Source organism: Ceratotherium simum, chromosome 3, assembly GCF_057802395.1.
Source record: "Ceratotherium simum simum isolate JZ-2026a chromosome 3, ASM5780239v1, whole genome shotgun sequence".
NCBI lineage: Eukaryota > Metazoa > Chordata > Mammalia > Perissodactyla > Rhinocerotidae > Ceratotherium > Ceratotherium simum.
In genome coordinates, this window is record NC_141902.1 from 96,072,085 (window position 1) to 96,098,230 (window position 26,146).

Consider the following 26,146-nt stretch of genomic DNA (forward strand, 5'->3'; position numbering starts at 1 on the left):
TTGTCTGAACTTTGTAAAAAATAAACTAAAATGATTAGAAGGGGCAGTCAGTTTTCATCATAATTTTGAATGAAGTGTTGCTACTTTTTCCCATCAAGTATATTGTTTTTGCTGAATTTACCATGCATATTCTCAATTGTGTTACTAAAGTACCACATTCTATATTTCTGGGTCTGAATTTTATGCTCATTGTTCTGTCTTCTTGGTGTTATTACAATGTCAACATCTTGTTTTGCAGGTAGAATATCTGGGAATACGTCTCTTAATGCTCTCCTCATTCCTGTGAGCCCTCAGGGGATATTTATTGTCTGCCTACTCTTTTGCCCTGGTTTCTTATGCCCATCCTTAGTTTGGGCCTGTAGCTCCTCTCTCCATGGATTATGTGTCTAATGACTATTGGGATGTCCCACCCCCCTATACCTAGACTTCCCAGTAATACTGCCCCTGAGGAGCACTGGGCAGATGCATTGTTTATTTCTGAACAGAACATGTGTCCCCAGGCCCTCTTTTCTTTTTCTTAACAACAAACTGGGTTGACTAATCTAGAAGACAATCTTTTACTTTTCATTTGGTGTGAAGTCATTTATGAGCATTTGTTCTTCCACTTTTCTCTTATTTCCCAAGCTGAGGTCAAAATGTCGTGGTGGCCACCCCTCTGCTCCATCTCCACCACATCTACTCAAAATCCAACACCCAAACACGGAGAACTACAAATGTCCCCACGCCATTATTATTTTCATTGTCATCATTGATGCTTACTATATGCACAAACTAAGGATTTTACATTGATTATCTCATTTACTCCTCTCAATGGCCCTATGCTGTTTTCTATCCTCATCTTTACATGAGGTAAACTGAGGCTTAGAGAAGTTATTTAACTTGCCCGAGGCCTTACAAGTTAGCAGTAAGTGGTGGAGTCAGGATTCAAACACCTGCCTCAGGGACCATTCTGGATCTTCACCTTTAGGAATCCAAGAAATCTTATTCACCTGAGATCAGTCACTGGTTTCTAGAATTCTTTCATCCTTTATCCATATCAGTTTTAAAAAAAGCCCCCTTTATATATGTTTATATAGTTATATGAACTTTTGTGCTAATGTTTCATGCACATTATGAAATACACACAAAAATAGAAATTATTTTAAAAATGAGATGAAAATGAAACGACTTTAAAATAATTTTATTTGTATTTGATGGATCTATACACAGTACGTATATATAAGTGTATATATATTATTTATTTATGATTGGGGTTTATAATTGTATTAGTTATCTAATACTGCCTAACACATTACTCGAAAATCTAGTGGCTTGGAACAACAATAATTTATCGTTTTTCACAGTTCCTTTGGTCAGTAATTTGGAAGGGCTCAGCTTGAGGGTCTCTCATGCACTTGCAGTCACATACCACCTTGGGCTGCAGCTGTCTGAAGGTTTAACTGGACTTTTGAGGTAGTTCAGTCACATGGGTCACAGGTTGGTGCTGGCTGGGGACCTCAGTGCCTCGTCACAGGGGCCCCTCCACACGGCTGCTTGGGGATCTTGGAGCGTGGGATGGTGGCTGGCGTCGCCAGCAGTCTGAGGGACAAGGCAGAAGCTACAATGCCTTTTGTGACCTGGTCTCCAGTCTTGGGAATCACACATCACTTCTGCAATATTCTATTGGTCACACAAGCCAGCTTTGATTTGATTCCCTGTGGGAGGGACTGAACAGGAGTGTGACTATCATGAGGCAAGGATGATTGGGGCCATTTTGGAGGGTGGCCACCACAATAGTGCTTACTTATTTTTGAAAATCTTATCTTAACACTGTGATATAGCTGTGCAAAGGTCTGCTTCTAGGTTCCATTTATTGCAACACTTGATTTTAATGGCTGTTATCACTGGAAAAGGCACCTTACTAAGTTCCATAGTCCAAATGGAAGAAATACATCATTGGGTGCCTTTGCTAAGTCGTAGTATGTATTTTAAAATCCCATTTACTAGTTATACAGAGGTTTTCATTAAATACAGACAGTAACTATTTTTCCTGATCTCAGTCAGTTTTTCTTATACTTATTAGAATATGTCGAGTTTTATGTCTTTAACAAACTATTTGGAAGATTTTTAAACAGGTTAGGAAAATCAGCTTCCACATTTTAAGAGGTTTTATAGATGAGATGTTCATGTTGTTTTTGGCAACAAAATGACTGTCAATGTAAACATTTTCAAATATCTAATTTCAAATGTTTCCATATTCTAAATTTCTTTTGAAAAAGTTTCTTCTTCTTATTAAACTGTCACCTTTACCATGAGTCAGATATAAGTGTGTGGGTTTTTTAAGAATTTGTTAGGTTCTCATACTGGTAACAGCCATTGTTTTTACTTTGTGATTTGGCTGATGGAGAGCTGACAAAAACCTTTGTCATTTTTTTTTTTATTGTTCCCTCGGGCTTGTGTTATTTTATCAGTGGTCTTTTTGCTGGAATCTTTTTAAGCCAAGTTAAGTTGGTTTGAAGTTAAGTTGGTTAACACTAGGTAATATCTGTAAAACCACTTAATTAGGCAAAGGAAACTACGGTATGCTGAAAAGGAACAAATGAGGGTGCTTCTGTCAACGCCACCAACAGTGAAATCCCACTCCCTGTCTTCCCTCGGGCTTCCATGCATCCTGTGTGAGGCTCCCGCCTGCCTGACCTGTGAGGTGCTGGCATCCATCACAGAGCGTGGGCTCTGTGGCTGTCTGCCTGCAGGCTTCCACCCAGTGACTCTGTGACCATGAGCACAAGTTCCTCAGCTTCTCTATAGCTGTTTCCTCATCTATAAATGAGAACAGTAATCATCCCTGTCTCGTAGTTACTGAGTTCATACGTGTAAAGTGCTTGTCTGGCATATTTTTAGCACTGTAAAGTGTTAGTTATCATTAGAAAAGCTTCATTTCAAAAATAAATAGCTATAGAAAAGTAAATACCCGTGGAATAGATATGGATAATCAACTTTTATAACATATATTGAGAACCACTGATTGCAGAAAGCTCCTGTGGTTTGTTTGTTTGGCGTGTTGAAAACCAGGCGTGGAGGAATTGCTGAGTCCTTCCTTCAGATGTGGAAGTGAAGCAACACTGCATAAAAATGCCTGCAAAGCCAAGGTCTCTGCTGAAGTAGTCACAAGAGAATTGCTTTGACCTGCCCGGAGTGAATGGTAGCAGCAGAGCACATGGAAAGGGGTGAAAAAGCAGTGAAACCCATCCATGCCCTCAACTCCCATGAACTGTAGGGAAAAAACAGTTATAGACCAAGAGCACCTGCAGAATGGAATGCAGAAGGTGCCGTAGCTCCCTGGGTGGAGTGGCTGGTCAGTGTATCACAGCTGTCACCCAGAGGGCAGCTTTGTTCTCAAGTCCACAGTTCCATCACCAGTTTCATAATTATGTTAAATAGGAGGCTCTGGTTCAATTTCTTTCTTTCTTTCTTTCTTTCTTTATTTTTCCCCCAAAGCCCCAGTAGATAGTTGTATGTCATAGCTGCACATCCTTCTAGTTGCTGTATGTGGGACGCGGCCTCAGCATGGCCGGAGAAGCAGTGTGTTGGTGCACGCCCGGGATCTGAACCTGGGCCACCGGTAGCGGAGCGTGCGCACTTAACCGCTAAGCCACGGGGCCGGCCCTCTGCTTCAATTTCTTGAATTGAGTATCATATTAAATGCTTCTCTTGCTTATTTGTTAATTTTATAGGTACTGTTTGGGGACGAGTTCTGTTACATTTTTAGGTATGTAATAAGTATGTTTGTAATAAGGTTTAGGTGGATTCACAAGTATAATGATGGTAGTTTATATTTGTTGAGTATTTGAAGAAGTGGTATAGATCAACTTTGGGAGTCTCCATGGTAAGCTTGTGAGCGTCTCATGTTAGCTATCTGTACAAATAAATTACTAGAAGGTAGTTTTCTTCACATCACTGAATTATTTGGGAGAAAAATAAACCATTATTTTAAGAGTTCATTTCATTGTACTTTTCCCTTCAGTGGCCACAGACATTGTCTTTAGATTGTATTTAATCAGTATTTCATTTTGTTAACCTAGGTGAAATGCCTCAGCTCGTCAAAGGAATGAAGCTGTTAAACCAAGCTGATCCCTGTGTCCAGATTTTAATTCAGGAAACGGGAGAGCATGTTTTAGTCACAGCAGGGGAAGTCCACCTTCAGCGATGCCTGGATGACTTGAAAGAAAGGTTAGGTGATGATAGAGATGGAGAAATGATAGCTCCAAAATCAATGGGATGTTTTAGTGTTTCCTAAACCAGTTGAACTTAGAATGTGGTTTTTTTTTGTAGAAAAATGAAATGCTCTCAACTCAAACATGAACTGTTATTGTGTTATTGGATCATAGATTTAATTTTTAATAACTGACAAAAAGAATTCACTTCTATTTGAATAATTTTGCATTTTTAGCTTGAGTCATAAAATATCTTCATATATCTGTGTTTTACTTTAAGCATATACACATACACACAGCATATCAGGACAACAAAATAAAATCACATTTTGTAAACCTAGGCTATGATTAGAACAGACTTCTTTCCTGATTGATGTCGTCTCTTCAGTGTAAACCTTCCAGAAATGTTTATATTTCTCTATCATGGTGATATGTAAGTGTCATAAAATAGGCATCCCAAATCACTTTTTATAAATAACATTTTTCCTCTTTATTTCAAAGGCAATGTATGTTTATTATAGCAATTAGGAAAAAACAGAAGAATAAAAAGAATCATTCAGTTACCGTGCAGAGATAACCACCATTACATCCGGATTCATAAACCCCTAGTCTCTTCTATGCATATTCAGATGTGCAGAGATCCATATACACAGCTGTGCGTAATTGGTTAAGATAAACTTCTAGAAGTATTATTGCTACCTCAAAAGGTGGCATATATTGCTGGCATAAGAAAGGCTATTCCAGTTTATACTATAACTAGCAAAAAGTGTTTGAAAGTGTCTCTTTCCCCAAACTTTTGCCAATGCTGTATATTATCGTTTTTTAAAAACTTCACCAATCTGGAAGACAAAAGGTGTTCATTGTTAATATACATTTTCTGTACTTACTGATGATATTGAAACTCCTTTTATGTGTTTATTGGCCTTGTGCTTTTCTTCTTTGATAAACTGCCCTGTAGTGGCCTTTCTTCCTTTTATTTTTAAATTTCCTGGGACTATAATAATCATAATAATCATAGCTAAAATAATAATTATAAATAACATAATTATATACCAAACATTACGTGCCAGTCACTGTGTTAAACACTAGTTGTCTCATTTACTCCTTCTCACAACCCAGTGGAGTTGGTAGTGGTCGTAGTAACAGGACTGCCACAGTTATGACTGCCACGACCACTGCTAGTGCGGCGTGAGAAGAGCTGCCACTGCACCTCTGTCTGGGATTTTGTAGACACTCTTGCCGAATCAGGAAGGTTTTCATTTCTGTTCTTCAGTTTAAAATGGTGCTGTGGCTTTTTCCTCCTCTAAATGTTATTATAGCCCATAATTAGTACAAAATTGGAAGGTAGGTCTTCTGTGTCTTTCATGTTTGTTACCATTTTCTAGGAATTTCTGAAGATTCTGATATTTCTTAGAGAGTAATGATAATTGGATAAATCATAAGACATAATGTATTTTAAAATAATAACTTAATTCTCAGAGAGTTTTTTTAAAAAACTATTGAAATGTTATGTTATATTTGAGGTCTTTGAGCTAAATTACTTTCTCTCTTTTCACACACTTTGCTACCAAATTAAAATCCATGTTAAATAACCTTACATTTCTCAGGCAATTAACTCCTCTTTTAAAATAATGCTTTTTGGTACTTAGAATTACATTTCAAGTAATATTCCCCTTTAAACCTAAAAACTGATTTTAATTGGATTACTTATCTGTATCTTTGTTTATCTGTATCTTTTTTCATTTTATCCCATGGTTTTTATTGGTACTTTTTAATCTCAGGAGAAAAAAAAACTATACTTTATAATAAGAGAAATTAGTTTTCTAGAAATATGTCCTTAATATGGCATTAAAATATTTTAATAAATCAGTTTATTCTGGAAACCATTCTATGTAAACCTTTTTTTTTTGGTAAGGAGGATTAGCCCTGAGCTAACATCTGTTGCCAATCCTCCTCTTTTTTTTTTTTTTTTTTTTTAAAGATTTTTTTTTATTTATTCAGTTTTTTTCCCCCCAAAGCCCCAGTAGATAGCTGTATGTCATAGGTTCACATCCTTCTAGTTGCTGTACGTGGGACTCGGCCTCACGTTGGACGGAGAAGTGGTGCCTCCGGGCGCTCCCGGGATCCGAACCCGGGCCGCCAGCATCAGAGCGCGCGCACTTAACCGCTAAGCCACGGAGCCGGCCCGCCAATCCTCCTCTTTTTGCTGAGGAAGATTGGCCCTGGGCTAACATCCTTGCCCATCTTTCTCTACTTTATATGTGGGACGCCTGCCACAGCGTGGCTTGATGAGTGGTCTGTAGGTCCACGCCTGGGATCTGAACCTGCGAACCCTGGGCCGCTGAAGCAGAGTGCGTGAACTTAACCACTACGCCACCAGGCCGGCCCTTGTAAATTTTTTTAGAAAGTGTCCATATCCAAATACCTAAAAATAATTTAGACATACACTGAATGAGGATAATAAAAGCAATAACAGATCTGCTTTTCAAAAAATTTATACTGCCTTAATAAGATACTTTACAAATTCTGAGGTGTTTGTTAACTGCTTTTCCTAAAAATTCCAATTTCTGAAAATGATGACACCTCCCTCCAAAAACAAACTAAAACAAAACAACAATTTCCTTTGCATTTTGGCCTGGTATGATGGAGAAATAACCTCAGCTCAAGCTCGGTGTTCTCTGTCAGGACTCAGAGAGGGGACCTGGAGCCCAAGTAGGCAGAAGCCTCGCTTTTCCACTTATGAGGGTGGTTAGCGGGAAAGTCAGCTGGACCGAGTGTGGGAGAGGACAGTTGATAGATCCATAGGGAACCCAGTCATACAGTGCTCTATGTCAAGTGCTGTTTTGGAACCCTGAGGAAGCCGAATCAGGTGGTATTGACAAAGGCCGTTGCATCCTCCAGTACCCCACTGTCAGGTGGGAGTTCAGGGCACCTTAATGAATTGGGTACTAGACAGCTTATCCCGGGCCAAGAAACAAAGACAATATTATCAACAGTTTTATACCAATAAATTTTAAAGGAAATGAACAAATTCCTAGAAAAATCTGATTTAAAAAGCAATAGAAAACATTAAAAATATCAATGTAAATTTACCAGATTAATAGAAAAAAGGAGAGAAATCATTTCAATAGACAAAGGAAAAAGCATTTGATAAAATGGATGATCAAAACTCTTAGCAAGCTAGGAATAGAAGGGAATTTCCTTAAACGGATAAAGAGTATCTTCAGAATATCTATAGAAAACATGTACTTACTGGTAAAATTTTTTAAAGCTTTCCTTTGAGATCAGAAATAGGACAAGGTTACCCACTGTTACAAGTTTTATTTAACATTGTACTGTAGATCTTGGGTGGTGTTATAAAGAATAAAAAATAAATGATAACGAGAACTGAGAAGGGAAAATTAAAACTGTCGTCATTTGCAGATGGTATGGTTGTGTAACTAATAATCCAAAATAAGCTCTAGAAACTATTAGGATTAGTAAGTAAATTCAGTGAAGTTGCTATGTTCAAGATTAATATGCAAAATCTATTGTATTTCAATAGACCAATTATAAACAGAAAATGAAAATTATTTTAAGGTTACCGTTTATGGTAACAACAAAAATATCAAATACCTAGGAGTAAAAGTGCATTCATATTTATTTGCATTTTATTGGCACTCGATGCAAAAACTATAAAATATAAAAGAAAGTATATACCATCTTCATGGTTTGAAAAATTCATTATTATAATGATGTCAGTTTTCCCCAAACTGATTGTACATTCAAAACAATCCCAGAAAAAAATCTCATTAATTTTATGTTTATCTGTTTTTGGAACTTGACACGTTGATTCTAAAATTTGTGTGGAAATGCAAAGGGCCAATAATAGCCAAAACTTTTTAAAGTTTTTTTAAAAACAAGATGGAAGTTCTTACTGTAATGGAAATCAAAACTTATTTAAAGCTACAATAATTGACTATGTGATGTTAACACAAGGATAGGCAAATAGCTTAATAAACTAGAATAGAGAGTTCAGAAATAAGTGGCACTGTAGAGTAATGAAGTAAGGACAGACTTGTCAATAAATGGTGCTGGCAAGTTGAATATCCATATAGAAAAAAATGAAACTTGACCTCTACCTCATACCATACAAATCCAGGTGTATTGTAGATTAAAATGTGAAAGGCAAAACTATAAAGTACCTAAAAGATAATATAGGAGAATATCTTCAAGACCTCAGGATAGGGAAAAGCTTCTTAAGATAGGACATTAAAAGCACCAATGACAAAGAAAAGGTTTGATCATCGAAAGAGGCTATTAAAAGAGTAAGAAAGCAAGCTGCAGGATTAGAGAAGACATTTGTAATACATACACTAGGGGCTGGCCTGGTGGCGTAATGGTTAAGTTTGCACGCTCCACTTTGGTGGCCCAGGGTTTGTGAGTTCGGATCCCAGGCATGGACCTACACCGCTCATCAGGCCATGCTGTGGCAGGTGTCCCATATACAAAATAGAGGAAGATGGGCACAGATGTTAGCTCGGGAACAATCTTCCTCAAGCAAACAGAGAAAGATTGGCAACAGAAGTTAGCTCAGGGCCAATCTTCCTCACCAAAATGAATAAATAAACCAGTGTAATGCATACAGTAGACAAGGGGCATATAGCCCCAATATATAAAGAATGCCTACAAGTAAATGAGAAAGGTAACAGTCTCCTAGAAAATGGGACAAAGACTTGAACAGGTCTTCACAAAAGAGAAGTCTAAAGACCAATAAACATATGAAAAGATATTGAACTTATTAGTAATTAATGAAATGCAAATTAAAACTAAAGTGAGATATCTCTGCATACCCATCAGAGTGGCTAAAATTTTTAAAAGTGACAATATAAAATGGTGGCCCAGATGTGGAGCAATAAGAATTCGCCCACACAACTGCTGGGAATTTGAACTGGTACGACTACTGTGGAATATTGTTTGGTGTTATCTACAAGGTAGGAGACAGGCACTCACTGTGGCTTGGCAAATCTTCTGCCATTTCTACTCTATATATACTTAACACAAAGCTGGACAAATGTACATCAAGAATATTCATAGTGACAAAAATTTTAGTAGCCAAAAGCTGGAAACAACTCAAACAATAAAATGTATAAATAAATAAATCATGATACGTTCATACCATGGACTTCTATAGAATTATTTCAGTGAACAAGCTTGCTGTGCAAACATGGGTGAATCTTACAACATAATGTTGAGCAGAAGAAGCCAATTGAAAAAAAATTGTTTGATTCTATTTATATAAAGTCCAAACAGCAGACCAAAATTAACTCTAGAGTATAGAGATTACACGTTTAGGTGGTAAAAAGAATTTAAAAAGGGGGATTACAATAAAAGTCAGGGTAGTGGTTACCTTCATGAGGTTGGGAGAAGGCATGACAGGTTCTTCTGAAGGCTAGTAATGTTCTGTTTCTTGGCTCGAGTGGTAGTTTACATGGGTGTTTACTTTGTGATAAAATCATAGATCAGTGGATTTTTGTTTTGTGTACTGTTCTATAAATTTTACAATTATACTTACATTAAGAACATGCATAAAATTCTAGAGTTTTTTTTAGCTCTCATGGGATAGAACCTGCCTTCTAATATATAAGTTCTTTTTCAACTTTTACACACATTTTCAGGAATGTATTATGTACAGGAGTGGGAGAGCAGGCCAGAGAAACTGTCCGAGTTTTTGGCATCCAGATCTCAAGGTAGTCATGATCAGAGATGTCAGGAAGCCACAAGACATCACCAGTGCAGTCTGCACGTCTTCTTGAGGTCATGACAAGCTCTACACTGCCAGAAGTTAAAGAAACTTGGGCCCTGAGGCGCTTGGTGGGTGTGACAACCATGCGCACTTCCATGGTGTGGAGTGGTTTAATTAATCTTTTAAGTGACTACTGTAGGAGACTTCTTGGGAACCTCAGAAATGTGAAGGACTAATAAGACTCACAGCCCTTTTGACCTTAAAATATAAGGAAAAGAGGATAGTGTTATGGAGGTGTTCACTTTCATGGTTTCAATAGCTGTGCAGTTGGTTTTCTTGAATGTTCTAAGTATATGAACATATTTTTTCTGAATAATGATAATTTAAAAAATATTTTCCTATTCCTGCAATTTCTAAGTGCTTTTCTTTTTTAAAAATCAGAAATGGATGTTTAGTTTTATGTCAATTTAGCATTTTTAAAGATGATAACATGGAGTACCCTGTTTGACATTCTTAAATGTGATATATTGTTTTAACATATCTCCTAATATGAATCAATTTTTATAACCTGTGAAAAAACTACTTAGTGTTGTGGTAAATTATTCCTTTAATATGCTGTTTAACTTGATTTTTCAGTGTAGGATAATGAGTAAAAGCATAGATTCTGAGGTCAGACCTAGATTTGAATCCTAGCTTCTCTACTTACTAGCTATGTGACTTTGGAGAAGTTACTTGATCTTTTTTACCTGATTTTCTCCTCTACAAAATGGGGATAATAATATACCTACTGAAGAAATAATATGTGTAAAACACTTAGCACATAATAAGTGATTAGTAAAAAAAACCACACACATATATACATTATTTTTTTTCATTGTTTTGTCTTAAATTTTATATCTGAATTCTTGGGTAAGATTGAATTACAGTTTTGTCCATGTATGCTGTTTTTGTCAGGTTCAGGTATCAAAGTAATTGTAAATTATAAAATGTCAGGTAGACATCCATCTTATTATATATTCTGCAACAATATATATAGCATTGAAATGAGCTAATCTTTGAAAGTGAACAAACTCACTGGCAAAACTAAAACTTTTCTTTTCTTTCTTTTTTTTTTTTGTTTTGGTGAGGAAGATTAGCCCTGAGCTAACATCTGTTGCCAATCCTCTTCTTTTTGCTGAGAAAGATTGGCCCTGGGCTAACATCCGTGCCCATCTTCCTCTACTTTATATGGGATGCCGCCACAGCATGGCTTGACAAGCGGTGCATTGGTCTGGGCACGGGATCCGAACCTGTGAACCCTGGGCCACTGCAGCGGAGTGTGCAAACTTAACCTCTATGCCACCGGGCCGGCCCCCCAAAACCATTCTTGGAAGTAATTTTTTTCCCACATTTTTGTCTTCTTCCACACATTATGAACTGTTCAGTTTCTATATTTTAAGATCAATTTTGGCAACTTTATTTTTAGAAAACCAGCCATTTATTGAGTTTTTACATTTATCAAAAAGTATAAAATCAGATAAACCAGATACCTACCCCACACCCACAAAATGTAGAAAGCAGAAAAAAATCTAGCATTAAATGTAAGTATTTCAAAAACTTTTACTTTTAGTATTCAGTTCCCCTGTTGAATAACATTTCCCAGGGAAAAGAATTATTCCAAGATCCCAAAATTTCATATAATATATACAGGTACACACATACATACAGTATATGTGTGTACATACATACATTTATACATATATCCAACCACACTGCCAATAGCAGACATAGACCAGACCAAGCTTTAGTAATACCTGGGAATGAGGTAGACAGAAAGTAAGAGAAAAAGAAAGATTGCATGGTTTGATTGTCATCAGAATGCATCCATGCCAGTTTCCAGAATCTGCCCTTTGTGAGCTTATAACTCAGTTGGAAGAAAATGCAGCATGAAACTAAACTGGATAGCCTGTGAAAAAGGGGTTCTCTGAACTTGGTGCCAGACTGAGGTTCAAGACCTGTGTTGTCTTCTACAGTAGCCACTAGCCACTTGTGGCTAGTTGAAATTAAATAAAATTAAAAATTTAGTTCCTTAATCACACTGGCGACATTTCGAATGTTCAGGGAGCTATGTATAGCCATTTAAATTTAATTGAAATTAAATAAAATTTAAAAATTTCTTACCCCAGTGGTGCTAGCCACATTTCACGCGCTCAGTAATCACATTTGGTATGATCATTTTCATAATTGCAGAAAATTCTTTTGGAAGGTGCTGCTCTGGACAAACTCCTGGGTCGTGCTAGCCTGGCGTGAGCCTCGTTATCAAAGCCAAATACGCTGTCAGGATTTGATTAGATGTCCTGAAATTCTGTGATTCTTTGTCTGCTTAGAGTTATAATCATTGAGCTTTTCTTCTCCAGTCTTTTAAGTTGGCAAATATTATTTTAAAGAATTCATATGTCAAATTTTACTAAAACATTTATTTTCCACTCAAAACATTCTTATCTAAATAAATGGTTTATTTACTTTGAGAATGAACAAAGCAGTGACATTCTAATACATGCAAAGAACTCCCTGAAGGTATGTTCCCATTAGAAATAGTCTTTTAAATCTGAAATGAAAGCGGTTTTTGAATTCTGATATAATGTAAATCACTGATCTTTCACAGTGAAATAATTTTTATGTTTCTGTGTTTTTGCAGAATCTTTGTTGTGTAATATTTCTACATGGGAGTTTTGATGCCATTTTGATTATAACCTTCTGTTATTTCTCTTGAATTTGTCTGTAGGTTTGCAAAGATTCAAATCAGTGTATCTGAACCCATCATTCCATTCAGAGAAACAATCACAAAACCCCCAAAAGTTGACATGGTCAATGAAGAAATAGGCAAACAACAGAAAGTTGCAGTCATACACCAAACAAAAGAAGATCAAAGCAAAATCCCGGAAGGAATCCAGGTCGACTCTGATGGACTGGTCACCATGGCAACTCCCAATAAACTGGCCACGCTCAGTGTTCGGGCCGTGCCCCTTCCAGAAGAAGTCACGCAGATCCTGGAAGGAAATAGTGATTTGATTCGGTCTATGGAGCAGTTGACATCCTCTTTGAATGAGGGCAAAAATACTCAGATGATTCACCAGAAGACCCAAGAGAAAATTTGGGAATTCAAAGGAAAACTAGAGCAACATCTAACAGGGAGAAAATGGAGGAACACTGTTGACCAAATCTGGTCATTTGGCCCAAGAAAATGTGGGCCCAACATGTTAGTAAATAAAAGTGAAGATTTTCAGAACTCAGTATGGACAGGCCCAGCTGGCAAAGCTTCAAAAGAAGCCAATAGATACCGAGATTTGGGCAATAGCATCGTGAGTGGCTTCCAGCTAGCAACCCTCTCTGGCCCCATGTGTGAGGAGCCTCTCATGGGTGTCTGCTTTGTTCTGGAAAAATGGGACCTAAGTAAATTTGAGGAACACGGAGCAAGTGATAAACAGAATCGAGAGCAAAGTGATCTGGTGACAGAGGGACAGGGGGAAGGTGAAACGTGTCCTGGTGGAGGTGAAAATCAAGAGCTACACGATGGCTCCTCTGAGCCCTTTGAGAAGAGGGCTTCTCCGAAAGGAGAATCTTCACTCACTGACTGCTATGGACCCTTTTCGGGACAGCTGATTGCTACCATGAAAGAAGCGTGTCGCTATGCACTGCAGGTGAAACCTCAGCGTCTGATGGCAGCTATGTACACGTGCGACATCATGGCCACCGGTGATGTTCTTGGTAAGGAAAGAAAGGTAAAGATAGTGAGAAATGCCCTGAATAACGGTGAAGTCTCCTAGATCAGAAAACTTAAACTTGTTTAATATTTTTCTGCAGAAGCTACATCATCTAATATACTAAGGAACTAAGATCTTTGAAAGCCAGAGGCCTTAGGTATTAAAATCTGGAGGGGGAGAATTTGACTACTAAAGATCTTTTCTTTCTACAAATAGAAAGACTCGTTTGTTTAACTGCCTGTTTATGTTACCATCCAAACCTGTGCAGCATTTTTTTCTCAAGTGAATAACCATACCAGTCTGGGTAACCAGAGTGATTCTGAAAATGATCAAAGAATGAGGCGACATTGTTGTACTCCTAAAGGAGTACACAAAAGGGCTTCTGTGAACTCTGGGTCCCTTCTGAAGAAGAAAATTATTTGGGATTTATACTATTATGTTATATCAAATCTATATTTGATATAATATATCAATTATATATAATATATATATAATATATAATTATATCAAATCCTACTCCCAATTTTTCTGTCTTTAGGAGAAGATCCTTGGGGATCTCAGGAGACGTGGAGCCCTGGCACTTAGCAGCTATTTTGACTTTTGACAGATATTACTTCACTGAGACTTATTTTTTTCACCTATAAAAAAGAAGATAATTCATTGGAGGTTGTCAAAGATTAACATGAGAACACAATAGAGGGCCTAGAACAGTGCCTGGCGCACAGTAGTTCTTTTACCCTCTTGAGATCATGGAACTGTTTCAGTGGTGAGGAGGTTAGAAAGGGGAGTTGAGCACTGGATGAGAGAGTGGACCAAATTGTTAGGTTTTCTTTCACTCTGAGGTCCTATAAGTCAATATGTGGTTATTTTACATTTTTTTGAGTAAGGTTCTTTTGCTGATAAATTCCTGAAAGCAGAAATCTAAATTGTTGGGGTTTTTTTCTTTCCAAAAGAAATTTAGATTTGCATCAGAGTAAGGTTTCTATGAGACGAATTGAGCATCCATAGCAGCATTTCAAAAACAGCTAGGTTAAAGAAAGTTACATAGATTTGGTTACTGCTTAAAGCCAGTGTGTATTGTGAGTCAGATCTGCAAATATAATATGCAGTGTTTCTCAGCCTTATTTGAATATAGCATACCTATTAACATCTCATGGAATTCATATGTTAGTTTGAGGAACGCCAATCTAGACCATTCCCAGATGTTGTTCATTTCCATTGAGAGCCTTCTTAATTTAAGAAGGCAGAGGTAGAATTAGAATCAAGGAATCTTGATTCCTTCAAATCCTTGAAGAAGACCTCAGAGCTCTTCTCCTACCCTGACAGATGCTTACTCTATTTGAATACTTCTGTTGATGGACAGCTCACAGCCAGTTCCATGATTAGACCATGTCTTTCCTATATTGAGCAAAAAGTCTTGTCTCCTGCTGGTTTCCAACCATTTGTACCACCATCTGTCCCTCTTACATGCAGTAGCACTTTATATATTTGAGGAGAGCATTAGTTTTCTAGTTTTCTGTCCAGGAGAAGACTCTCCAGGTTCTTCAACTATTTTTCATGATATGACTTTTTTTGTATTCTTTCACCATTCCAATTGCCATCCTTTGGATGTACTTTATTTGGTCAGCCTCCCTCTTAAATAAAGCAACCATATTTCAACACAGCACCTAATATGTCATCTGACAGTACAGAACACAGACACAGTTACCTCCCCATGTGATACAGCATTCTTCTTTAATGCAATTTAGCAATGGCATCTTGTCATTAACTTGTGAAAAGTCAGGATCAGCCTCATTTCTTTTTTTTTTTTTTGTGAGGAAGATCAGCCCTGAGCTAACATCCATGCCAATCTTCTTTTTGTTGAGGAAGGCTGGCCCTGGGCCAACATCTGTGCCCATCTTCCTCCACTTTATATGGGAGGCCGCCGCGGCATGGCCTGACAAGCGGTGTGTTGGTGTGCGCCCGGGATCTGAACCCAGGCCGCCAGCAGCAGAGCACATGCACTTAACCACTATGCCACGGGGCAGACCCTGCCTCATTTCTTCTTTTAAAAAAAAAAAGTTATACCTTCTCATTTTGTTCCCCAAAAAGCCAAATCCAAATTTCAGTGAGTGAAATTATGTAGTCCCACCAGAACTGTATTTACATATGAGTAAGCGGAACCTATACAATAAACCTTTTTCTTAGTTTATAAATATATATATATATATATATATATATATATAAACGTAATAAACATTACAGCAATAATGAAGGAAGTTTGTTTTTTTTAATGCCAAGAAGTCCCAACACCATAATCTTAACACATTGATTCCTTTTTTCATGTGTCCTTTTCTTGTCTGGTGACAATGAAAAGGATGAATGAAGGACCACTGAAGCAGTGAATCAAATGTTTTGAAGAAGTTAAGGTCTTTTATATATATATATATATATATATATATATATATATATATATATATAGCATTCCCCTGATTATCAACTTAACAACCGTATTAGAAGAAAAAATAAGCTTAGGTTGATGTGATTTTGTCTGAGAAAGTCCATGTCAGCTCCAAAGGTTTACCTCATGCTTGTATAAATATGTACAATCTTTGTAATGTTTTCTTAAAATTCTGCAGGAAATTAGCAAATGGCTTTCTAGTCTGCAGTTTATGGAATCCAGTGTTTTCATCCTCAAAAAGTTCATTTATCATTTATCTTTTACCTGTAGTTTGGCAGCTACCGTGCTACCCGTAATTTCTCAAAAGGGCAAATTTCTTTAGGACCGTGGGATATAATTCTCGTCCTGGAGGCTTGAGTTCGTTTAAGACGGCCAGCTCCTCGTTCATCAGCTCCTCGTTCATCATCTATTTTTGAACTTCAGAGTTCTCTCTACTGTGTTTGTTCTACCTGCTACAGTTTGTTCATGATTCTCCTTACTGAAGAGATGGAGGTACCCTAGATATTGAGAACCAACCCCTGCTCTCTTGCTGTTCTCTATTGACATTACACTGGCTTCTCCAAGTTTCAGTAGATATGTCACATCCTTATTTTGAAAGGAATGGAAGAGATTCTTTTTGTTGTCTTTAGCTCTGTTATTTTGGTAGGCTCAGCTTCTTGTCGTTTTTAACATCCTGGACATGCTATTGATCCACCCTTAGTTGGGTGGATCCCCTTCTTCTATCAGCTGTGCATGTCCTCTTAAAATAGGAGTTAGAAGACACAACAGAGTACCTTCCATCACCCAGCAGATTTATTCTAGGGCTACTGCTGTACTTTGGTGGGGGGAGATCTCTCCTCCTTTTTCTTTCATTGGGATCATTCATGATTGATATTTCAGACTCTTATTACTCCCCAAAGGAATTTTATCTTAGGGTTTGTTATCCTAAAACCTGGGATTTTTTTTTTTTCTTTTCCTGTATGTGTTTGAAATGATCCCTCCTAAAGTCTAGGGTCCATCTATGTCTATGCCTATCCTTTCCTTCCTTTGGAATCCCAGCATAATGGAAACACATATTTCCTCCCAAAAGTGCTGTCTCTTCTGCATTATGCATTTGGGGTGGCATTTGTCTTTTGCTCTCTGAGAAGACAAATTTTCAGCACAACACATGAAGCCAGGATCAGTTCTGGGCGTTTATCAGACTGAAATTCCCAGCAGACTGTTGAGTCACTTCTGTTGTGTCACCCTGATGTGCCCATTTTCTCATTTCTATTAAATCACCACCAGGACCCTGCATGTGACCAGGCAGCCTTAGGACAGTTCCTCGAAATATCTCTTGTCATCCTATCCTTTTCTTTTCATCCTGGCCCTCTTCACATGGCCATCAGACTCAGTTCTGGCACTTTCTAGGAAGAGATGCGTATCTTAATCCTTAGGGTTATTTGCCGTCTTCTCTCTTAGGAGCAAGATGTCTTTGCCTTGCCTTTTCCAGGTACAAATCCCACTGTGCTAGGCCTCATTGACCCCTGTGAAGTGGCATCTGTGTGTATGTGGATTGGTTAGGATACAGTCTCTGTACCATTGTCGCTGGTCAGCCATCTTAATACGTTTCTCAGACACCAAATGGCTACCACAACCACTGCCTTACAAAGAATCTGTGTTTAGATTTGATTTGGAATTTTTTTTTTTTCCTGAATTGCTTTGAAACCCTCTTCTTAGACTAGAGAATCTCCTCCTAAGCTTGTTTTCTCATTGCTTTTGAGGGAGTCTTTGGTAATGATTGCCAATCTCTAGTATCCAAGGTGTATCAGGATGGAAGCTAGTCACTTCTTGTGTTTTCCTTTTTCTTTCTAAGTCACCGCTTTCAACTGGAAAAAGAAATGAGAAGACCTATATATTCCTAAGGCCTTTTGCTTCCTGCTTGGATAGAGATCTTCCAAGAAGACTTCAGACTTTGCTGATAGTTGCTTTAATTCTCGAAGAATTGGCACAAGTGAAAAGACAAGTTCAGGTCATTTTTATTTAGCAAAATGTTTCCTTAGTCTCTTTTTAAAACTTAGTTCTTTCTACACAAATTGTTACCAGAAATCATTCTATAAATGGATAGGATTGCTAATGGTCAAGATGGGAAATTTTGTAGAAAAATAATCATCTCAAAATCATTTTATCTGGGGAAATAACCCAAAGAAAATGACCTTCTTTACTTGTAAAATCTACTTTCCAAAGGTGTGGTTCTGTTATCATTTTTGACCCATGAATTGCCTTTAATAGGCTTGAATGGACATCAGAATTGGTTTGCGTTTTAATTGTCATGTGACCAGTAAATTGTCTCTTTTCATATTTCTTCTTCTAACCTGTTAACTATTTTTATACTTACTCTTCATAGTTTTTATCTCTGGAAGTAACTTCACATATAAAAAGTAACTTTTTCTGTCTTAGTCACAGCTACTATTATTGTGGTTCTTCCTTCTGTTTTTACATACAGGGATGAACGCTTACATTGTTAGAATATGTGTGCTTTAGTGTATTAGAAACATTCTTAAATAAGTGTCACTGTTTACATTGAAAACCTTTTCTTATTCTACACTTGGGGTTCTTTTTGCGTTTCACCAGCATTTCTTAATTCAATTTAACCAAAATTTATTGAGCTGCATATGCCAACACTATGTTTAGTGTGATTCCAGCTTTGAGAGATGAATTAAGGTGACAAAGCTTAATTATGTAAAACAGTTAGAAAGTAAAATACATTTAAATTCACTGAATAAATATGGTTTTCCAGTGATGATATTTTATGAGAAATATGGATTAGCAAAATATAAAACAGGGTAAATCTTTTGAAAGTGATAGTACTTTAAAATGGGCTTTGATGGATGGAATGGGCTTTGATGGAATAATTTTCAGTTCAGCAACTAAGTATTAAATTGGCTTTCTTTGTACCACAACACTGAAGACTACTTTAGGTAAACTCATTCCTAGTTGGTTTTATAGGAATTGCTGTTCAGCATTATCTTTCTAATCCTGGACACTTGGTTGTTGAACCCCGCTGTAAAACCTTGTGTTTACCCATGCTAACTTGTGTATTGTTAAATTTGGGTGCTTACTTAGTTATCCTGATTCTGTCAAAGTATTTATTACCCTACCAGCTTTATGTCAACTTTGGATTTATGATCATCATGCCTTCCGAATCTTTAAGTTGCTGCTTATCATAGTAAGGACACAGAACTGTGAGCAGAGCACTGACATTTCACTAAGGACATCCTTCCAGGGTGGGGGTGACTTGTTAACATCCACTTCCTATAAACTTTTAGCTGAATGCATCTATATAATAGCAGCCAGCCGCCATTCCCGTTTATGTCCACAGCGTACTTTATCTCATACTTGGTGGCAGCCCATCTGCATCCTGTCAACCACATTTCCTTGATTTAGCAGTCTGGTTGCTCTGTGACAAAAGAAAAGGAGGTTAGTGTGTCCTGGTTTATAAGAATAAGAAGTGCCCACCAATTTCTTTTGGATTGTGTTTTTAATTGAAGTTATACCGCAAATGTTACCAACAATAGCAGAAACTACAGGATGAGAGAAAAATCTTCCTCCTTGGAAATCACCCTCTCGTTTTCCACTTTCTTTTACAGTCTTTGTCCATACTAGGACATTTTGTATAGCTATAACGTTATGGTAAAAGCAGTTTAATATTTTCCTTTTTACGTTTATTGTTTATTTTATAAGCATGCTTCCATTTGGCTACTTAGTATTCTTAATTTTCACTTTGAGCTCTGCATAAGATCCTGTCAATTTGATATGCTATAATTTACCTCCCATCATCCCCAAATTGGAATTCCTATTGTTTCCTGTTTATTTACTATTAGAGAAAACAGTGCTGTGAACAGCTGCTTCTTCCTGAATTCTGAAAAACACAACATACCTTTGATTGCCAAACTTCTAGCTCTAAAGATTGTAGAATCTATAGACCAATCTTACTGCCTATTATGGAAGAGGAAAATATACAAGAATCTATAATGCCATGAAATAACAGATTAGGTTCAATGAAGACCAAATGGTGACGAGATTATTTTGGTCTTGGGATATCACAGAAGACTTGGTGGAGCAACTTGTTTTTTAAAATGGGCTTTGAATGATGCAGGAGGTTTGACTGTAGAGTTGGGCAAGAGTATTCTAGGGTGAGGAAGCTGAGCTCAGAGTGGAAAAACCTCAGTTGTGTGCTGTGGGCAATGAGAGCTTTACCTTGGCTCAGAGCGTGGAGTCTGTGCTCTGTGTACTCCAGGGTCTGGCAGTTACAGGAGCTGAGGCAGTGGTTTACTGCCAGATCACACAGGGCCTTGAGTCCAGCCTGAGACGTTCATAGTGTAGTCATTAAAAGTCAATCCCTGGGGCCGGCCCTGTGGCGTAGCGGTTAGGCGTGCACCAACGCACTGCTTGTCAGGCTGTGCTGTGGCGGCGTCCCATATAAAGTGGAGGAAGATAAGGAAGATGTTAGCCCAGGGCCAGTCTCCCTCAGCAAAAAAAGAGGAGGATTGGCATGGATATTAGCTCAGGGCTGATCTTCCTCACACACACACAAAAAAGTCGATCCCTGACAAAATTGTGTCAATCAATTAACATTTCTTTCCTGATGGATGCCTCTTCCCTGGTGCCTTGCACACAGTAAGGCACACGGCTGTCTTTCTTTGCATGACTGAACAAATGACTGAGGTGTGATGGAACAGACACCTGGTTAAAGGGCTACCAAAGTGTTTACAGTCAGTAGCCACGTGCTCAGAAATCCTCGTTGATGTGGCACATTAATTTCTCAAGGAGACGGTGGCAGGGTCTCTGAATGCATCCAAGCATTGGACGCACCTGTCGTGAAGGCCAAGTGCATTTGGAAGGTTGTATTATAGCTGTTTTCCTTTGTTCAGTGATCCGTCACTGTGCCCTAGTTTTAGGATTTAATTTTAGTGGAATTAAAATTGAATGGCTTAAAGTTACATGATTAATTATATTCAGTTTCAGTTACAATTATTGATCCAAGCCTGCTGGCATGACCCGTGAAGGAAGGGCCAGCTGCTGGCCTGTGCAGCAGCAGCAGTCAGGCGGCTTGTACCCATGAACCACCCTGTCAGGGCCTGTGTGCCCCAATCTACTTATTCTTCCTCCCTCCCCACCCCATTGTTTGGTATTTACTTCCGTAAACCACCTTAAAACTTTTCTTAGAATGAGGTAGCAGAGTAAATAAAGATTACTAGTTCACACGTTAGCTATTATAGTAAGTTTTTTTTCCCTCGTATGAATCTCAAGCAAATAATATATAGCCTAAAGGAGATCACTAATAAAGATAATAATTGTTCTGCTCTTCTCAGAGCTTTTCAGACTATACCTACATTATTGTTTTCAGTTCTGGGTACCACGTTGCAAGAGAGATGTTAATAAATCGTAGTATTTCAAAAAGGAAAGTTGTCAGGATGGAATAGGAAAGAAAGGTCATGTCATAGAAAGATTGGAGGTGTTTAGACTGGAACAAAGAAGGCTGGATAGCTGTCTTCAAGTAACTTAAAGGCTGACGTATGGAAGAGGGATTAAACTAGTCTCATATGACAAAAACTAGGACTAATGGTTAGAAACTTCAGGGGAGCAGATTTGGGGCTCAAGAATTATCTACCAGTTAGGGCATTCCAAAAATGGAATGGGCTACCCTGGGAGGAAGTGAGTTTCCGAAGTATGTAGCAGAATTTAAATGACTACTATGGCAGAACTGTTGACCCCTTAGTTCCCTTCTAACCCACTGTTCTGTGATTGAACGGAATGAATGACAGGGGAAATGACAGTGTAGAATTGGGAGAGTGGAGTTGCCTTTTGCAATAGGGAATATATTTTATCTTAGATGTGTTGAATTTAAAAGGAAGTCAGGCTGCACAGTGGAAATGCCCTGGCAGTCATTGTAAGTGTGGGATTGGAGGTCAAGTGAGAGGCCTGGCTTAGAATAGAGTCTCAGGAGCCGCAGGCGTAAAATTAGTAGTTTAAACCACATAAATGATAAATGAATTGGCTCTCTGAGGGAAGAGTTTGTTCAGAGAGGAGTATGGAGCCTCAAAGACTACTCTAAGAAGACTACTCTAAGAAGTCATACCTTTAATAGTTATTGAAGTAAACAGTAGCATGATGGTCAGAGGGCCAGGGGTCTAAGGAGGGTCATTCCTAGGATTGGAGAGAGTTGTCAGAGGAGGTGTTGATCGGCAGCTTCAGAAACCGGAGAAGGCATGGAGAATGAGCATTGAGAAAAAACCGTTTACAATATGAAAATTAGTGTGGAATTTCAAGGAAGCAGTTTTAATAGATCCCAGGGCAACCGATAGAGCCTGAGTGTTGAAGAAAGAGCACGTGGTGAAGAAATGAGAAGCTACCTACGTGGGCATTGTGGGGAAGAAAGGAAGGAGAAAGTGTGGCAGCTAGCTGGGGGGGCAGAGAAGAGGAAAGGTGGTGCCTCGCATCACTAATAGAATTTTCGATTTGTTTGTTTTTAAGCTAAACCTAGAGATGAGGAAGGCCCATTAGAATTTTTAGGGTTTTTTTATTCCTAAGACCTTGTGACACAATGTGCTTCCTGCCCTTTGTTTCCCTTTATCCTTCCTCATCACCACCACCAGGGGGAAATCTGGTCAGAGAGAGAAGGCTGGGAGTCTCACAGTTTTTCTGTGTGTCCTGAGTTCCTAGTCCAAAAAATAAACGAGTAAATAAAGGTGGGTGCAGACACACCAGATGATCACCCAGTTACTTAGGAACAGAGGCCAGGGCTCAATGTGGTGGACTCAGTGAGGAGATGTACACTCTGCTTAACTGCAATATTGTCAGTTTTTAAGGATAATATATTCATAGATCACTTATCTGATTAAAACTATTTTTTCTAAGTGGTAGGTGAAAGAAGTGGCTTTAATGAGAGTATCTGCTAGCTATAGCAAGTTCCTCACAATTGTCTGTGGTTTTCAGTTCATCTCTGTTCTTTGCAGTCTGTTCTGCTTACTAGTTGAAAGGATACTCTGAGTACCCAGAGGGACTCATACAGAAGCCAGTCAGAGGAGGGACATCTCCCTCCTGAGTGTAAGGCAGAATTGTGCCTAAAGACGAAGTAAAAGTGTTAGCCAAGAGAATTTGCTAGAATTCTTGTGATGTGGCAATAGAAATTGTTACCAGACATTAAAGATCCCAATATCAGTTTTCAGGGGAATAAAACTCTTATACTTACGGCACTTAAATATTATCAGTTTAAAAAAATATAAGCAAGCATTTAAATATGTGTGGTTTTGATTTTTAGTATAAAAATGTCATTGTGCCAATTGCTTGCTGACTAGGCCCAAATAGCCTATGTCGTCATCTTAATTATCATCATCACAATAATAATATATCAGAATTATTAAAATATTTTAATATTTACAAAGCCTGGTGACACTCATCTCATTGGATTTCATACCCAAAGACAGCTCATAGGTAAAATCATATCAAAATGTCCTTTTAAAAGTCTCCTGTTTGGGGCCAGCCCAGTGGCGTAGTGGTTAAGTTTGTGCGCTCCACTCAAGTTCGGGGGACCAGGGTTCACAGATTCAGATCCCGGGCGCAGACCTATGCACCGCTCATCAAGCCGTGCTGTGGTAGCATCACATACACAAAATAGAGCAAGATGGGCACAGATACTAGCTCAGGGGCAATCTTGTTCAGCAAAAAGAGGAAGATTGGCAGGGCTGGCCCAGTGGCGTAGCGGTTAAGTGCGGGCACTCCACCGTGGCGGCCCAGGGTTCAGAGCCCGGGAGCGCACCGATGCACCTCTTGTCAAGCCGTGCTGTGGCGGCGTCCCATATAAAGTGGAGGAAGATGGGCACAGATGTTACCACAGGGCCAGTCTTCCTCAGCAAAAAGAGGAAGATTGGTGACAGATGTTAGGTCAGGGCTAATCGTCCTCACAAAAAAAAAGAGGAAGATTGGCAATGAATGTTAGCTCAGGGCTGATCTTCCTCACCCAAAAAAAGAAAAAGTCTCCTGTTCCTCATGCTGTGTTGAGGGGATTGCCTTTGGGTGATGCTATTTGAGGTGATTTCACTTTTTGTTATCTTTTATCTCTAATTTTTCTATAATTGTCATGCTTTACTTTTTTTTTTTTTGAGGATGATTAGTCCTGAGCTAACATCTGTTGCCAATCCTCCTCTTTTTCTTTCTTCTTTTTTTTTTTTTTTTGCTGAGGAAGATTGGCCCAGGGCTAATATCCATGCCCATCTTCCTCTAGTTTATGTGGGACGCTGACACAGCATGGCTTTGGTAAGCGGTGCGTAGGTCCACGCCTGGGATCTGAACCTGTGAACCCTGGGCTGCCGAAGCGGAGCACGTGAACTTAACTGCTATGCCACCAGGCCAGCCCCATGCTTTACTTTTTAAATAAACAAACAAAAAAAAAGTTTCCATGCTTTTGTAAACTACAATTATTGGTAACAAAATTACTCATTAGTGGATTGTTACAGGGTATGTAAGTAATCACATCTTTGTGTGGGTCAACACATATAAGCGGTCAATGAATTTAAAAGCTATATGGCTTTGCAGGTCGGGTCTATGCTGTCTTGTCAAAGAGAGAAGGTCGAGTGCTTCAGGAAGAAATGAAAGAAGGGACGGACATGTTCATCATCAAGGCTGTGCTGCCTGTTGCTGAAAGCTTTGGCTTTGCCGATGAAATCAGGAAGAGGACGAGTGGCCTGGCCAGCCCGCAACTGGTATTCAGCCACTGGGAGGTAAAAACCCAAATCCCCATTCCTTCCTTTCATCTATGGCTGTGCTTCCTCTAGATGCCGCCAAGAGTAGCAAACGGAACTTCCCAGGCTGCCTGGCCTGCCTGCGTCTCCACTCTGTCACATGGACAGGAGAGAGCAGAGGGCTTTCTTTCCATCCAGATTAAACGATCCTTAGATTAGATGTGGTTGATAATGTACACATACACATATTCATTCTCTCTCTTCATTTGATGTGAGATTTAAGACGCAGAACGTTTAATCCTCTTTTTCCACTCTAAAGGTATATTTTAGATTTTTAAAAGAAAATAACACATTTTGAAAGTGAAACTTGAAGGAACTTTTCTTTTGGGGGAAAAAGCATTTCTAGTACTTAGAGGAGAACAGTTATGCTTCTTGCAGGGGACAGCTTTCAATTATTATGTTGTACGTGTTCTTCAGTCCTTGCTACGGAGATTCAAGGTTTCTATGGCTTTCAAGTGTTGTGGAATGAAATGGCTCATCAGAACCTTTCCTTGTCAGTGTAGGTAAAGGTAGTGAAAAGGCAAACCTTCTGGTAATCAAAAATGAAAACTGAACAGATCCACATGGCTGAAGAGAGAAGAAAAGGTTGTGAACACACTGTTTTTTAATTTTGGGGGAAACATAAGAAGAAGAGGGGCTGGAGAGGTCAGAGCATCCTGAACAGAGCCTTAAAGGAAAGGTAGCCAGCTAGAGAGGAGAGGTTGGCCCCTCTCAGTTGGAGGGGCCACGTGAGAAAAGGCAGGTGAAGGAAAACCTGTGCAGAAGACAGTCTGTTATGTTTCCAGGCAATGCCTAAGATCAGGAGTAGGATTGTTAAATTATCGAATGTGAGTAGAAAGCTTGTTTTAAGAGAGCAGTTTTTGGGCCGGCCCCATGGCTTAGCGGTTAAGTGCGCGCACTCTGCTGCTGGCGGCCCGGGTTCAGATCCCGAGTGCGTGCTGACACACCGCTTCTCTGGCCATGCTGAGGCCATGTCCCACATACAGCAACTAGAAGGATGTGCAGCTATGGCATACAACTATCTACTGGGGCTTTGGGGAGAAAAATAAATAAATAAATAAATAAAAAACAAAAAAAGAGCAGTTTTTGTCGTCACTGTTTACAGGGAATCTAAATAACTTCATGTTATTCACTTTTACCATGAGGTTTGTAGTTTGATGGAAGGAGCATTGACTTCGGTGTTGGGGAATCCTGGTTTGAAATATTAATTCTGCCACTTATGTGGACAAACTGTGGCACCTCCCTGAGTTTGTTTCGCCCTTGAAGTAAAGTATGTGGAATAT

General features: G+C 38.7%; 1 protein-coding gene across 5 annotated transcripts in view; it reads left to right on the forward strand.

The window, feature by feature from the left end:
- EFL1 (elongation factor like GTPase 1) overlaps window positions 1-26,146 on the forward strand; it is a 129,207-nt gene that overhangs the window by 93,909 nt on the left and 9,152 nt on the right. For 4 of the 5 annotated variants that reach the window (XM_087429033.1, XM_004431997.3, XM_087429034.1 and 1 more), the window contains 3 exons: window positions 4,062-4,209; window positions 12,683-13,665; window positions 24,658-24,842. In XM_087429033.1, the coding sequence (XP_087285159.1) occupies window positions 4,062-4,209; window positions 12,683-13,665; window positions 24,658-24,842 (1,316 nt within the window). Of the gene's footprint in view, window positions 1-4,061; window positions 4,210-12,682; window positions 13,680-24,657; window positions 24,843-26,146 lie in introns of all 5 variants that reach the window. The other variant, XR_015551651.1, reaches the window with a different exon arrangement.